Here is a 14,463-nt window from a genome sequence, read left to right on the forward strand (position 1 = left end):
ATATTTCAGCCTGCATCTTCCAAGCTATTGTATATATAGTATTTATGCAAAATTAATCACACAATTAAAAAACCTACTATTTTTGCAGGACATAAACAATATGCATTCTACAAATAGAGGTGATCTTAAATACACACCCAAATTCTTACCTCGTCTACACTTCTTTGGCAAATACCTACAATGTATTCACTAACCCTCTGCATCTGGCAACCTGCTCCCTGTCTAACTACTTTATTTCAGCATTGTTCCAGCAATAAAAACCATTCTCTTGCGCTAACAATTTGAATCATCTGCATAAAGAAGAAACTAATGTAATACAAACTGTAACAAACCAGTCCTATAACTTCATTCTGTGCACTCTTTCCTCTCTGCTCCACACCAAAAGTCATTTACCTCTGTGTTTTAGGCTTAGTTTTGATTGTGGGGTGGGGGCGGGGCGGGGGGGGCAAAGACAGCCTCAAGTTTTCAAATGTGGGCACCCAAAGTAAGTTGTCTATATTCAGACACAAGTAAATCATCTGATTTTCAAAGAGGTGGAATTGCGTCTGCCTGGTCATTTCATGCATGTTTGCATAAGTGGGTCTATGTCTTTATCATCTATGTAGAAATGCCATGCATATCTCTGATGTGCTACAAATGTTAATTACAATAAATAAGGAACATCACAACCACATTTTAAGATAAAACGTGTAGATCAATTTACCATCAGTCACTTACATTCTAAAAAAACCTCACTGTGAAATTCCAAAACTTTTTAAATTATTTTTCCCCTGACATATTCGCCTCAGTGACCATCTCAGTTTAAGTAAAACTTTCTCAAGAGTGTATGTCTCTCCTCTCCCTCCCTCCCTCATAATCTTCTGCTGTTCACTGTAAATCACTTCAAATCGCTACAAGTACAAGAGCTTTAAAATGATGCACAGAAGAGCCAAACGTCAATTTTCGTGCAACTGTTGTTGTTCTGTCAAATTCATTCATAAGTAATTGCAGAAATAAAAATTTAATAAAGAATGCCTTGCTGGGAAAATATATATCTCTAGACTTCTGCAGGGCTGAATAAAAATTTATTTACTTACTTGAAAGTCTCTTTCTTCCAGTATCTCTTTCCTCCATCTGACAAGGAAGGCAGCACAGACGTACAAGTGAAAATGAGAAAAACCCTCAGGTTCAGACTAAAAAATAAAATAAAAAAAAAAAAATTAAATTCACTGAGCCAATATTTTGCTTATGAAATTTAACCCTATTTATAAGACATTCAATATCGACTAGTAACAGAGAGGTAGCTGTGTTAGTCAGTATCTTACCAAAACAAAAAAGCAGTGATGTAGCACTTTGAAGACTAAAAAATAATTTATTAGGTGATAAACTTTTGTGGGGCAGACCCACTTCTTCAGACCCACTCGAGAGCTCATCACCTAATAAATAATTTTGTTAGTCTTTAAAGTGCTACATGACTGCTTTTCAATATTGACTAGTAGCTGACAACATGAAATGCTTCTCTTAAGCAAAGAACACAGGATACGTGCTTGTTTAATACTGATTAATTTTATTAGACTGAAGAGACTTTCTATTTTTTCACATTCCAAATGTATTATGACTTCTTCTCTACTATAAACATTCACATACTATAACCTGTATTAAGAACTACATCTGGATGCACATTTTTCAGTATCAAACCACTCTCTTTCCAGCCCATTCCCAGCTTTTCCATTTCATGTTCGATGAGCTACTGTAAGCTCAAGCACACTCTCCCAAATTCAACGTAACAAACATATGCCACATATCCACTACTTAGAGCAGTGATCTCCCATCATTTTATGCCTAAGATCACTTTCTGAATGTAACCACAATTCAGGATCTACCCTACCCCAGCCCCAAAGCCCCACCCTGCTTGCTCCATCCCCCTCTTTCTCTCTTGCTCACTGCTACTGGGCTTGGGCAGAGGGGTTCACAGTGTGGGAGGGGGCTCTGCACTGAGCCTTGGACAGGGAGTTTGGATGCAGGTGGGGGGGTCTGGGCTGGGGCAGTGTGTTGGGGTTTGGAAATAAGTGTGTCATGCTGGCCCTGGCTCAGGTCTGGATCTTGGGGTGCAGGAAGGGAAATGGGGCGCTGGCAATGGGAGAGGGATAAAGTATGCCCTCCCACCTGGTGGCACTTATCACTGGTAGCTCCTGGTTGGCTGTGCAGAGAGGCTAAGGCAGGCCACATGCCACTCCCATAAGGGCCCAACTACAACCAAGTATTAGGAGATTAACTAGCTATCAAAATGTACAACAGAAGTTACAGTTGCAACAGAATGAATAGTTTTACCTCTAGTGAGGGCTGATCAAGATAAAACTGAGGGAATTCAGCCCACCAGGGCTGACTAGCCTTGTGGCAAGGAGCACAGAGACAGAACTCATGTGCCAGCCTGAGGGACACTGTAGCCAAAAGTTTTCTGATCAGCAGTGAGGGACACATGCACATTTGGACTGTAGTAGCCATGGGGACATGACTCAGAAGACAATGTAATTCCTGGTGTCGGAATCTGCTTGGATCAAAATCAAAGTCTTGAAAATCATAACTTTACTGATGGCAGAGATCAGAATGTGAATAGTAACAGAGAGAAAGCCGTGCTAGTCTATATACTATCAAAACAAAAAAGCAGTCCAGTAGCACTTTAAAGACTAACAAAATAATTTATTAGGTGATAAGCTTTCATGGGACAGACCCATTTCTTCAGACCGTAGCCATACCAGAACAGACTCAATATTTAAGGCACAGAGAACCAAAAATAGTAATCAACATTGATAAATCAGAAAAATATTACCAAGGTTAACATATCAGAGAGTAGAGGGGCAGAAGCTGGGGGGGATGGGAGGGGGAGGTTAAGAATTAGTTAAAGCCAAGTATGCAAAAGAGCCCCTATAATGACCTAGAAAATTCCTATCCTGGTTCAAACCACGTGTTCTGGTATGCCTATGATCTGAAGAACTGGGCCAGTCCCACGAAAGCTCATCACCTAATACATTATTTTGTTAGTCTTTAAAGTGCTACTGGAATGCTTTTTTTGTTTTGTTCAGAATATGAGTTTTGTTTTTCACTTGAAAGACAACACCAGTAGCCCATAAGTATGAAGTAGCGACTAGTTCAGTCTTGAGGTGGAGAAAACACACCTTACTATCAGTGACCCTATTTTTCTGCCTCATATAACATTATAATTACTCACAACAACATTCATCCAGTCATGATGTATAACTCAGAAGTACTCTGTTGCCCCAAATACACTTGGTAATTAAGGGGTCAATGCTGGCAGGACAGATCAGCCATTTCTCTGCCTGATAGTTAGATATCTGATGATGGGAAGGAAGACATAGAGCCTAAATACTCATAAATGCCCCTTGCATAAGGGAAAAGCTGAGTGTCGTCAGAACAACTGCAGTACTTTACAGTGGAAAACTCCTTAGCAGACTCTTCCCAACTAGGAGAATGGATGCAAGGGAGATGGGGATGGGAACAAGTCAGTGGGACCTTCCATTCCCTGTTAGCAGGCACTTGACTCCAAAGATAAGTAGGACGAAACCAAGTAATCACAAAAAACAGTGTTGTGTCAATCTTTTCATGAATTTCCACTTGAAATGAAACATGTGATGCCAGGAGAAAGGAAAAAGGGAATGTTCTGGGAATCAAGGCAGGAGGTACCTTAGGAAAAAGGCCTGCACTAGGAAATCAGTATGCCTCTGCGTTTTTTATAACATATAACAATTAACACACAAATTGCATATAGACAGGACAAATTGGAATTTTACCTAAATGCCCCTATAAGGTTCATTTTGATCAGATAATCAAAGTAAAAGTACAACTTGCCTGCCCTGCATTAGGATTTTTACAATATGAGCTATAATGTGTTCATTATTTCACTCTAACAACCAGACTTTTTTCCTACTGTAGACATACTCCTGGAGAATTCCTATTTAAGCACTGGGTGCAAAGCTGAACAATGTATGAAATTGGATACAATGACAGCTCAAGATGATTTAGCTGTAGGAACAGCAGTAAATACCAATTATCACATCAGTTTCTGTTAAACAAAACATGAAGACATTGGGCGGGGGAAGCTTTAAAATCCAGAAGGCCAACAGAAGTCAAAAACCTTTTCTGTCTTATTCTGAACATAATTAACAGCATATGAAAGATTTTTTTCTTGTTTAGTTGCATCATTAAAGTTCCTTTATAGATTTTTCAGCTCTACACTTAACAAAAAAGTTACTAACTTTCTGTAACAGTTGCTCTTCAAGATGTGAGCTCACACAAATTCGAATGTAGGTGTGTTTGTGTGAGTGCTGTATGCACTGCTGCCGGAAAGTTTTCCTCTCACTGGTATTCACGAGGTCAGCTCTAGTGACCCCTGGAATAGCACCCTCACAGCAGTGGTGGATAGGGGTCTGCTGCCCTGCCAGCTTGAGTTCCTTCTTGCTGGTCAACACCAACAGAGGAGTAGGAAGGTTGATTTTGGAATGGACACGGGTAACACATCTCAAACAACAATTAAGGAAGGTTAGTAAGGTCCCCCCCAAGAGCTTGCTCATGTCCATTCCAATGTAGGTGATGTATGAGTTCAATGGCAAGAAGGCTATAGGATTGCTTTGCCAAATTTAGCACAGTCTCTAGTCTGCTGCATAATGGCATAATGAGTTGGGAAGGTGTGGGCCAAAGAGCACATTGCCACTCTACAAATATCCTGGATGGAAACATAATGCCACAAATGCTGCTGTAGAAGCTTGTGTCCTTGTGGAATGGGCCATTGGACCAGAGGCTGCGCATTCAGAGGAACCCCAGGTGGGCTCCCTAACCCAGAGCAGAAGCACTGGCAGCTAGAGTTTCTTTAACAGGATACTTGCATGACTGACCCTGGGTCCAGCCACCATAACAGGGAGATGATCACCAAAGGGGGAGAAGCATGACCACCATGTTCAGGCAGTCCCATCCTGGTCAGTTCACTGATGCTAGGCAGGTCTGAATCTTGGCCTCATTTGTTTCACTGTTTACGTGCATGATGGTATATGGCCCAGGAATTTCAGGCCATTTCTTGCTGTGGTGGTAGGAGGATTTCTGAGGTTCTCTATGATCATGGCCTGCCCCAAACAGAAGACCACCACTATGAACTCTTATCTTTCAGACAGGGGAGATTGTTGTTTTTTGCATTTTTATCAACAGGTCTAACTTCTGGAACTGAGACAATATTACCTGTATGTCTGCCTCTGAGTAGCCAGTCATCAAGGCAAGGACAAACCCAATTCCTCTCTTCATCCCTAAGGAAAGTCATGCACTTTTTGAAAATCACAGGGGCTGCTGACAGACCAAACAGAAGTACCAGGAACTGATATCCTGTGTGGCCCACAATGAATCTGAGGATAATGGTGGCTAAGGAGACCAGGTGTATCTTCAGCTTCTTCATTAATCTGTTGAGATTTTGCAGGTCCAGTAGGGGTCTGAGACTGCCTTTTGCCTTTGGGATTAGGAAATAATGGAAATAAGCCCCTTAGTCACTTAGCTCTGGAGAGACCTCCTCTACTGCTCACACTTTCACAAGTGTTCATACTTCCTGAATTAGAAGATGCTCCTGAGAAGGGTTCCTGAAGAGGGATGGGAAGGAAGATGGGAAAGTGGGGAAAACCTGAAATTCAGGGGATAGCTGAGCCCCTCCATGCACAGATCCCAGTTATGTTATGTATGTAGGCATCCTTCAGTCTGCATAGACTATGGATCGCGCCCTTTAAAGTTTCAATTGAGGACTTCATTTACAGCGTCTATTGTGACTATAAAGACCCACATGAGAGTGACAGTCCTTGCTGCATATCCTGCAGATGTAGTGGGTGTCTGTCAAGTCCTTAGTGTGCTTTCTGTGCGCTCGCTTCTCCTCTGCTAGCTGTCTGATCTTCAACTCGCCCTTCTGAAGGCCCTTGTGTAACCCCTGCCTCCATCTGCTGCGGTCGTCTGCTAGATCTTCCCAGTTGTCCAGCTCGATGTCTACCTCTCTGAGGTCTCTCTTGCAGACATCTTTGTAACGCAACTGGGGGCGTCCAGGAGGTCTTTTGCCAGAGGCTAGCTCACCATACAGGATATCTTTTGGAATCCTTCCATCGTTCATCCTGTGGACGTGGCCAAGCCAGCGGAGTCGATGCTGCCTGAGGAGGGTGTGCATGGCTGGGATTCCAGCTTGCTCAAGGACGGCAGTGTTGGTCACTCTGTCCTTCCATAATATTCCAAGGATGCACCTGAGGCGGTGCAAGTCCAGTGATCTGAAGTAATATAGGCCCATGCCCAACAGAAGTGGGCTAGCTGGCCCATTGAGAAGATTAGCTCCAGACATTATTGTGGTACACCATCCTTCAGTACACCCTCAAATGGCCTGTTCAGACCCCAATGAGGTGTCGAGGCAGAGCAGAGAATGTAGTCCTAGATTTCTGTAGCAGCAAGTCCTTATATTTATTCAGTTCCCATCAGGTGCTAAAGTCATGGTGGCTCAGAAGTTCCATAGTGACTGGTTGGCCGTTCCCCCTGACACTCTTGTACATTTGCTGCTGACAAAATGAGAGACTCTGGGGAAGGAGGTATATACAGATATTCACACTCTTTGGCGGGCACAAAATACTTTGTTTACACCATCTTTGCCATGAACTGCAAGGAGTCTGGAGCCCGAGAAAGGTCCTTAATGAGTACCATGATGGAACTATTCAGGGCAAAGCTGCTTGTGATGGACCTGGAAGGGCCAAAATGTCCAACAGGCCAAGAAAGGCTTCTGAGATTCACCTAGATTCCCAGTTTCTGGGCTGTCCTCCTTATGAGCTCTTGTAACCCCTGTTGTCATTTTGAGTGGGCACAACTGAAGTTCCCACTACTGACTCATCATGGGAGGAGAAAGAGTGTTAGGAGTGGTACCATACCCTGTTCCTGCTCTTCAGCACCAAAAGGAACCTGCAATGCCAGGTTTTGAAGCTCTTTACTGAGCTTGTTGCTGGTCACTAGTTCCTGACCAGAAGAAAGAGAAAGGGTGCCAGACCCTCTAAAACAGTAGAAAATGACCTATTTGACTGAGGCCCTTGGGTCTGATGAAAAGCCAAAGGGTCCAAAAAGGCCATTGCAGAGGCACCTGACACTGTGTGGGCTAGGTCATTGGTAGAAACCCTTAGCTCATATCAGCCATTGGATGCTGATGGTTGGATGCATGCTGGCTCCAATGGGAAATGTGAAACTTTGTTAGAGTCTGATGATGAGAAGTAACTCCCTGGTGACCACAGGGAAGGGTACTGATGGTAGCAGAGAGTGGTGCCAAGAGGGGAGTAACCCATGCTACAAATTCATCACCAGTTTTCCCTTTGGTAGCATCTACAGTCTTGATGACATGATTTTTCTCATTTCTGATGCCTGTTCCCACCTAGTGAGGAAAGGCAGAACTGGGAGAAAGAGAAGGTCTCTTGCTGCCTTGAGAGCCTTTAGAATAGATGATTCTCCCTCAGAAGAAAGTCCAATAGGACTGGACTCGACAGTTCCCCTCACTGGGCTGCAGTCAACAATACAAGAGTGGCAGCCACTGAAACTCAGTGGCATGACACGGTCTCACTCTGCCAGCTACCTTGTGACAGACAGACATTAGAGTTGGGGAGCATCGACTGTCCATTTATTGTTGTTTCTCGCATGACACTGGTGTCTGAGATTGGTGCTGATCATCCCCATGAGGGCTAGATCTGCTCTACATTGGCGATCCTTGGTGGTGCTGACTCCTGGCATGCAGACATGGAGGCTTTTCCCAGTGCTAGAGATGCTGAGCTATGCTGCTGGTCTCTCAGGGAAGCCAGCATGGGTCTCACTGACGTGGAAGTGGTTAGTGCCAAGTTATGACTTGGCTCCAAAGGTGGTGATGATGTTGAAAGTCCATGAGGAGGAATTTAAATCTTTGGTCCCTGTCCTTTTGGGTACAGGGTTGACTCCCTTACAAATCATGCAGCAGGCCTGTGCAAAATAACCTGGTGACCCCTAAGTGAATGGCCGCGGCCGGGCATGTTAGGGTGAATTGCATGGGCATTTGAACAAGGCAGTGAGGTACATGGAATGGAGGCAGGGTCCAGAGACCCTTTTAAAATGCTATAGAGAAATATGCCTCAGCACAAAAAGGCTAAAACACTAAGCCCAGGGCAAGAACCGAGGAACCAAGTGAATTGGGCAAGTCTAAACCAGTTAGCACTGGAATTTACTGAATTGCTTACAGCCTGCATTAACAGCAGTATGTGACTTCAGCCACATGCTCCCGGCCTAAATTGATAAACAGGAAAGACCCTGGTTTCTGACCCAGCAGCCCAGAGGTGCCAGCTGCATACGTTAAAAGGAAAAAATAAGTATGAGACGTATTGTTGTGTAAAATGGGTGGGGGGGACTGAAAAGGGCTGCAGACGAAGAGAAGCAGAAGCAACCAGAATGCGATGGGTCAAGCCTCGGGTGGAGGCAGCAAACGGCAGGACTATAAAGGGGAGCAACAACGTAAGGAAGAGGAGGAACTCCTGAACCCTGGAGAGACTGGATGCTGTCTGTAACAAGTTCTGATCACCCTTCTCCACTCCTCCCGCCTGCTTGCGAGTTAGATAGAGTAGGGCGCGAATACCTGTCGGTACTGTGAAAATCTGTATTAGTAGTATAACTCAAGTAACATGATGCAACAGTGCGTCTTATTCCTGTATCTGCTTACCTACGTAAGTAAACACTTTTATTAAATCCGTTTGTATCCTGTCCTGTGGCAAGTTTGTCTATATGTTTCACGTGTTTATGTTTTAGTTTCATGAGCCTGTAAGGGTCATGTGTAAGGCTGAGGCAAAGACGCCCCAGAACCCCTGAAAGGGCTTTGACCTAATGACCTGGAAGTTCTGAAAGCAAGCTGCCTCAGCTGGGAAGCGTGGTCCGCTGAACCTCCGTGTTCTACAGGACAGAGTGTTGTGTGTGTCTGTACGTCACACCCTCCTATGTACCCTTGAGCGCTACCCCCTGAAACTTGAAATTTACACTTCTTGGAGAAAAGCCTGTCAGAAATTGGGATAGATAACGGCCAATGAATTCCACCAACCTGTGGGCTGTTTTAGATAACTACTGGGAATTAGAAAAAACCCCAGGGGGTGCTTCTTGGGTGTAATCCTATTCCTTCTGTTAGTAGTGTGGTGTAACCCACGGCTATAACTACACCAGTTTTGTAACAGCAAAGTCAATCTGAGTGATGCGGGTCATCACTGCGAAGCTCTCCTTTTTCCCAGTTCAACATTTCACTCACCTCTCTCGTCCACCCTTATTTAGGACCTGGAGCACCGCATATTTTCTCCTCAAGGCCCACAAGTGAAATTCCCCTAAACACTTGAGGCAAGCAGAGTGAGGGTGACTAACTGCTATGGGTTTATGACAAGCCTCATATGACTTAAATCCTGGCAAGATCCAGTGCCAGGAAAGGGGAAACCCCAGTAAGTGGGGCCCTACACTACTAATACTAACATACAGTAAAACTACTGTAACCAACTACTATCTTATGAACTATACAAAGAGACAAAAAGAGACAAAATTTACTGGTGAGATTACTAAGATGAGCACAAGTTCCAGCAACTGTCACCGGCAGTAAGAAGGAACTGAGAGGGCAGTGTTCATCTGGGCCCTATCCACTGGTGCTATGAGTGTGTGACTTCAGGAGGCACAAGAACCAACTCAACAGATATGATTGGGGAAATAAAACTTTTTGGCAGCCTTGCATACAGTGCACGCACACCTACTTTGGAATGGGCATGGGCAAGCACTCAAAGAAGAACAATAATTAAGATGTCAGCTCACATCAGTAAATTAAAATAAATAAAAACAAGATTTTTAAATTAGTTATAGGTATAATATTCCGATTCTACTTCTTCCTAGTAAAGGATAACAGATGGTTTCTGTTTTAGCAGAAATAAAACAAATGGCATGATATGTGATTGCTTTTTAACCATTCATTGAATTGATCAATTGAAGAGGGCACAATGAGCTGTTGATACTATAATATGTTGTCATTTAAAAATTGCCAACATTTAACATTTTGATTAAAAAAAAACCCTTAACATGAAATATAAATAGAGAGCACTCAAGGGGTATCTTAAATTTACTGTACCAATAAAATGAGTTTTGCATGAAGTAGGCTTCAAATTGAGTCCCCTGTGACTATGGAACAGCAAATACAATAGTTGTCTGCTAAATTCATACTGCACAGAATCATGTAATATAAGTTTTACCTTAAAGAAAGCATGTTCAGTAATGTTCCTTTGAATTACCACCTCTTCGTTCTTGGTTTGGTAATGACATTTATTCACCACTTAATTGTGCCATGATAGATTTTGGAGCCAAATTATCACATTTTACTAACACATCAAACTACCAACAGTGCCTTGTTTTTGCATGGGGTTTAAATTAATACAAAAATACACGAAAGAATAAACTTTGATGTTGGTGAAAAATAACCAAATAGGCCTTTGGCAACACACAGCATTTGGAAATCTGAAGGCCTAAATAAGACAGCATGCATTCCAGACCTACAAGAAAATTCTCACACCCCAGAAGACAAAAGCTACGGTTGATGAAGGAGAAAAGGGAATACGGGAATTTCAAAAATTGGGGTTTATTTTGAAATGCCCACATCTACACGGTCATTTTGAATTACAAAAGCAGCACTTTAGAAGCGAAACTGGCTGTTATTATGCTAATGAGGCACTGAGTATTCATATCAGCACCTTATTAACCAATTTGGATCCATGTCACTTACATGTGAAGACATGGCCAAATAGTTGAAAAGAAAAAAATATTAAAATATAAGTAAGGTTAAAAATTCTGTTAGTATACATTAACTGTTCCTATATTGTATTGTCTTGGCTGAAAAAGGGGGAACAGACACAAACAGCAGAGAACATTTTTGTAGGGGTGATGCATATCAGATATTTCAATTTTCTCAAGTAAAGTACCCTTGCATTCCTGGGAGGGACAGGAACAAGAGTTAAATTTAGGATATATATATATTGGCATTTTGCTATTTTTCATGTTTCTCAGATTCATTTCAACATAACCTTTAGCACAACTGCTTTTTTTTTGTCTTCAGTGACTTCATGGGCTTAGAAAAAACAAAATCTGTTCTTTTAAGATTCAGGTTTTGATCCAAAATAATCAGTTTGTTGTCCGACACTGAAGAGAATCAAATCATAGAACAAGATCAAAAGAAAATGTTTCGGAGAACTTGAAAGAATACACATCCCAAAACACAAGCATTCTTACTGGAATATGAAAAAGCTTTTCAAGAAAATGCATACAGCATATCCAGTATAACACCACAGACCTCTATTGTACTTGAATTTTCCCTTTCTACCTCCTTTTCAATACCATCTTCCTAGGCTCTTTTTTTATTAAACAAAATAAGCTTAAATATTCTATTCATTAAAGAAAAATGCATATTCCCTTTAGATTTAAGAATTCATCATGCTTCAGAGATAAAACTAGACTATAAAGTGTTTCCAGTGGATAGTCTTAGACAGTTTTGGAAATTGAGCAAAACAGCTAACACAATTGCCTTTTCTAACACCTGCTACCTATTATACCTTTCCATTTGTAGCCCTTGAAGTTGTGAACAGTTTGATCTTTAAATGTATAAAATTGTAGACTACACGCTAAAGGCCATTTAAAATCAAAAATAAACAATGACCTTGATTTAAATATTTTAACAAAATATTTCAAGACAGATGTACAACCTTCCAGAAGACTTATTCTGAACATATTACACGACTCAGAGCACATTATCACAGAGCCATCTGTCATCCTCAATAAAAATCATTCAGATTGTTAACATCAGAGATATCACATTGTCCTGCTAAAGCTGATTTCTGTTATACATGAAATCAAAGGCACTCTGTCATACTCCACTCTCAGAACTTCTTGAATTAGACAGTCACTGAACAGATGTAGCCTGCAAATTCTGTAGTATAACCAGACAAAAATTAATCTAACCTACATGACACAATGCAGCTTCAAGAAAGATGAAATGATAATATCTACTTGCATTATGCTTATAAGTAACTTATATCATAAGAGAACTGGGTAGGTATACATTGAAGTTATATTACACAACACAAAAAGTATTACTAACACAACACAAAAGTGAAAATAATACAAGATCATTTTGCATTTTCACAGTGACTTCAAGGATTTCAAAGCACTTCATAAACGAAGAACAGACCAACCCCTAAGCTGTTCATAGATATTCCCTTCACTTAAAATAGATCAGACAATTGCCAGCAAAAATGTCGCAAGAATCCTGCAGCAGATTTGGGAATAGAAATCAGATCTTGACTCTGTGTCCTCTGCTTTAATCATAGCCATGCTTCTTTAAATCCTTAGTGAAAGGATAAAATTGTGTGGCATGATTATCTTTTGGAAAGATACATCATGCCTGTCAAGATTCACAAATACAACATCAGAATTGAGGCCTTATGCTTTTACAAAATTTTGTGATAATTTAACTTTCCAACCTGTTGTTTCTTGTGTTTTCAAAATGTCAAATGGTGATCTCACCACTTAACTGGATACATCTTCTGCTTTCAAAGAGATGTTTTGACTTTGGAAGTTCTAAGGAACAAGTCTGATATACCCTTACATTTGACATTTTCAACTGATTTCTTCAAAGAACAAAAATCATACAAAACAAAGCAAAGAACCTTTCACTAATGCTATGTCTACGCTACCCCAGAAGATCAATCTGCTCACAGTCAATCTTCCGGGGTTCAGTTTTGCACATCTGGTAGGGACGCACAAAATCAACCTACCAGGGATTGAAATGTAGCACTTTAAAGACTAACCAAATGATTTATTCAGTGATGAGCTTTTGTGGAACAGACCCATTTCTTTAAATCAACTTCATTTCCAATACAAACTGACATTAATAAGTACAGAGGACCAAAAAGAAAACAAAATGCAATAAAAACTGACAAATCAAATAGGATAGAAGGAAGGGGGTGAGAGGTGGGGGGGGGATGTTAATTGTCGTGTCTGAGAAAATTCTGAGCATCAAAGGAAGGGAAGCAGTCCTTGTAATGGGTGAGGTAGTTGATGGTTCTGTTCATACCACGTGTAAATGTGTCAAATTTCAATATGTACTCTAACTCAGAAATCTCTTGCTCTAATCTGTTGTTAAATTGTCTATGTTCCAGGACACAAATTCTCAGGTCTTTAACAGAATGTCCCACTCCATTGAAGCGTTCCCTGACCAGCTTATGTGTATTGAGTTTCTTGATATCTGTTCTGTGTCTGTTTATTCTTTGGTGAAGGTTTTGCCCAGGCTGTCTAATGTACATCGTGACAGAGCATTGTTGGCACATAACGGCATATATAATGTTGCTGGAAGTGCATAAGAATGTGCCTTTGATCTTGTAACTAACATGGTTCGGTCCAGTGATGGTATCCCCAGAATAAATGTGGACAAAGTTGACAGCAGGGTTTGTTGCAAGGAAAAGTTTCAGGATTCATATTACTGTGGTGTAGCCTGTGATTGCTGGTGTGAATCTCTCTCATATTAGGAGGTTGTCTATAGGAAAGGACAGGCCTGTCACCTAGAGCATTCCACCCGGATCAACAATAGGTTGTAGATTTTTAATGATGCATTACAGGGGGGTCAGTTGGACGCTATAGGCGATGACAAGCAGTGTTCTGTTGTTGATCTTCTTGAGTCTACCTTGAAGTAGCTGGTTTCTGGGTATTTGTCTGGCCCTGTCAATTTTTTTTTTTAAATTCTCCTGGTGGGTAATTCAGTTTTATAAGTGCTTGGTAGAGGTCTTGTAGTTTTTGGTCTCTGTCAGTAGGATCATAGCAGATGTGATTGTATCTAAGGGTTTGACTGTAAATGACGGATCATGTGGTATGAGCTGGATGGAAGCTGAAGGCATGTAGGTAAGGTTAGTAGTCAGTGAGTTTCTGGCAGAGGGTGGTGTCAATGTGGCCATCAGTGATTTTCCTGTGGTAGCCAGGAAATGTACTTCTCATGTGGAATAGTCAAGGCTGAGATTGATGGTAAGATGCAGGTTGTTAAAATCTCTGTGGAATTATTCCAGAGTCTCTTTACCATGGGTCCAAATGATAAAGATGTCATTGATGTAGTGTAAGTAGAGGAAAACAGCAGACAAGAGCTAAGGAATCATTGTTCTAAGTTGGCCATAAAAATTTAGCATAAATGTGGGGCCACACGGGTGCCCAGAGCAGTGCCACTAATCTGCAGGTATAAGTAGTCCCCAAATTGAAAATAATTGTGGGTGACAACAGTTACACAGGTCAGCCACTAGATTTGCTGTGGTAACATCAGGGATGGCATTCCTGATAGCTTGCAGTCCATCTTCACGTATTGGTGTAGAGAACCTCTAGATCCATGGTAGCAAGGATGGAATTGTCAGGAAG

At 41.5% G+C, this 14,463-nt stretch overlaps 1 protein-coding gene across 3 annotated transcripts in view; it reads right to left on the reverse strand.

Moving 5' to 3' along the window:
* The window catches only part of TBC1D22A (TBC1 domain family member 22A), a 441,404-nt gene that overhangs the window by 107,353 nt on the left and 319,588 nt on the right, over positions 1–14,463 (reverse strand). For all 3 annotated transcript variants that reach the window (XM_074984137.1, XM_074984136.1, XM_074984135.1), the window contains one exon: positions 1,077–1,172. In XM_074984137.1, coding sequence (XP_074840238.1) covers positions 1,077–1,172 — 96 coding nt within the window. The remainder of the gene's footprint in view (positions 1–1,076; positions 1,173–14,463) is intronic.

This window comes from Carettochelys insculpta, chromosome 1 (genome assembly GCF_033958435.1).
Source record: "Carettochelys insculpta isolate YL-2023 chromosome 1, ASM3395843v1, whole genome shotgun sequence".
Lineage (NCBI taxonomy): Eukaryota > Metazoa > Chordata > Testudines > Carettochelyidae > Carettochelys > Carettochelys insculpta.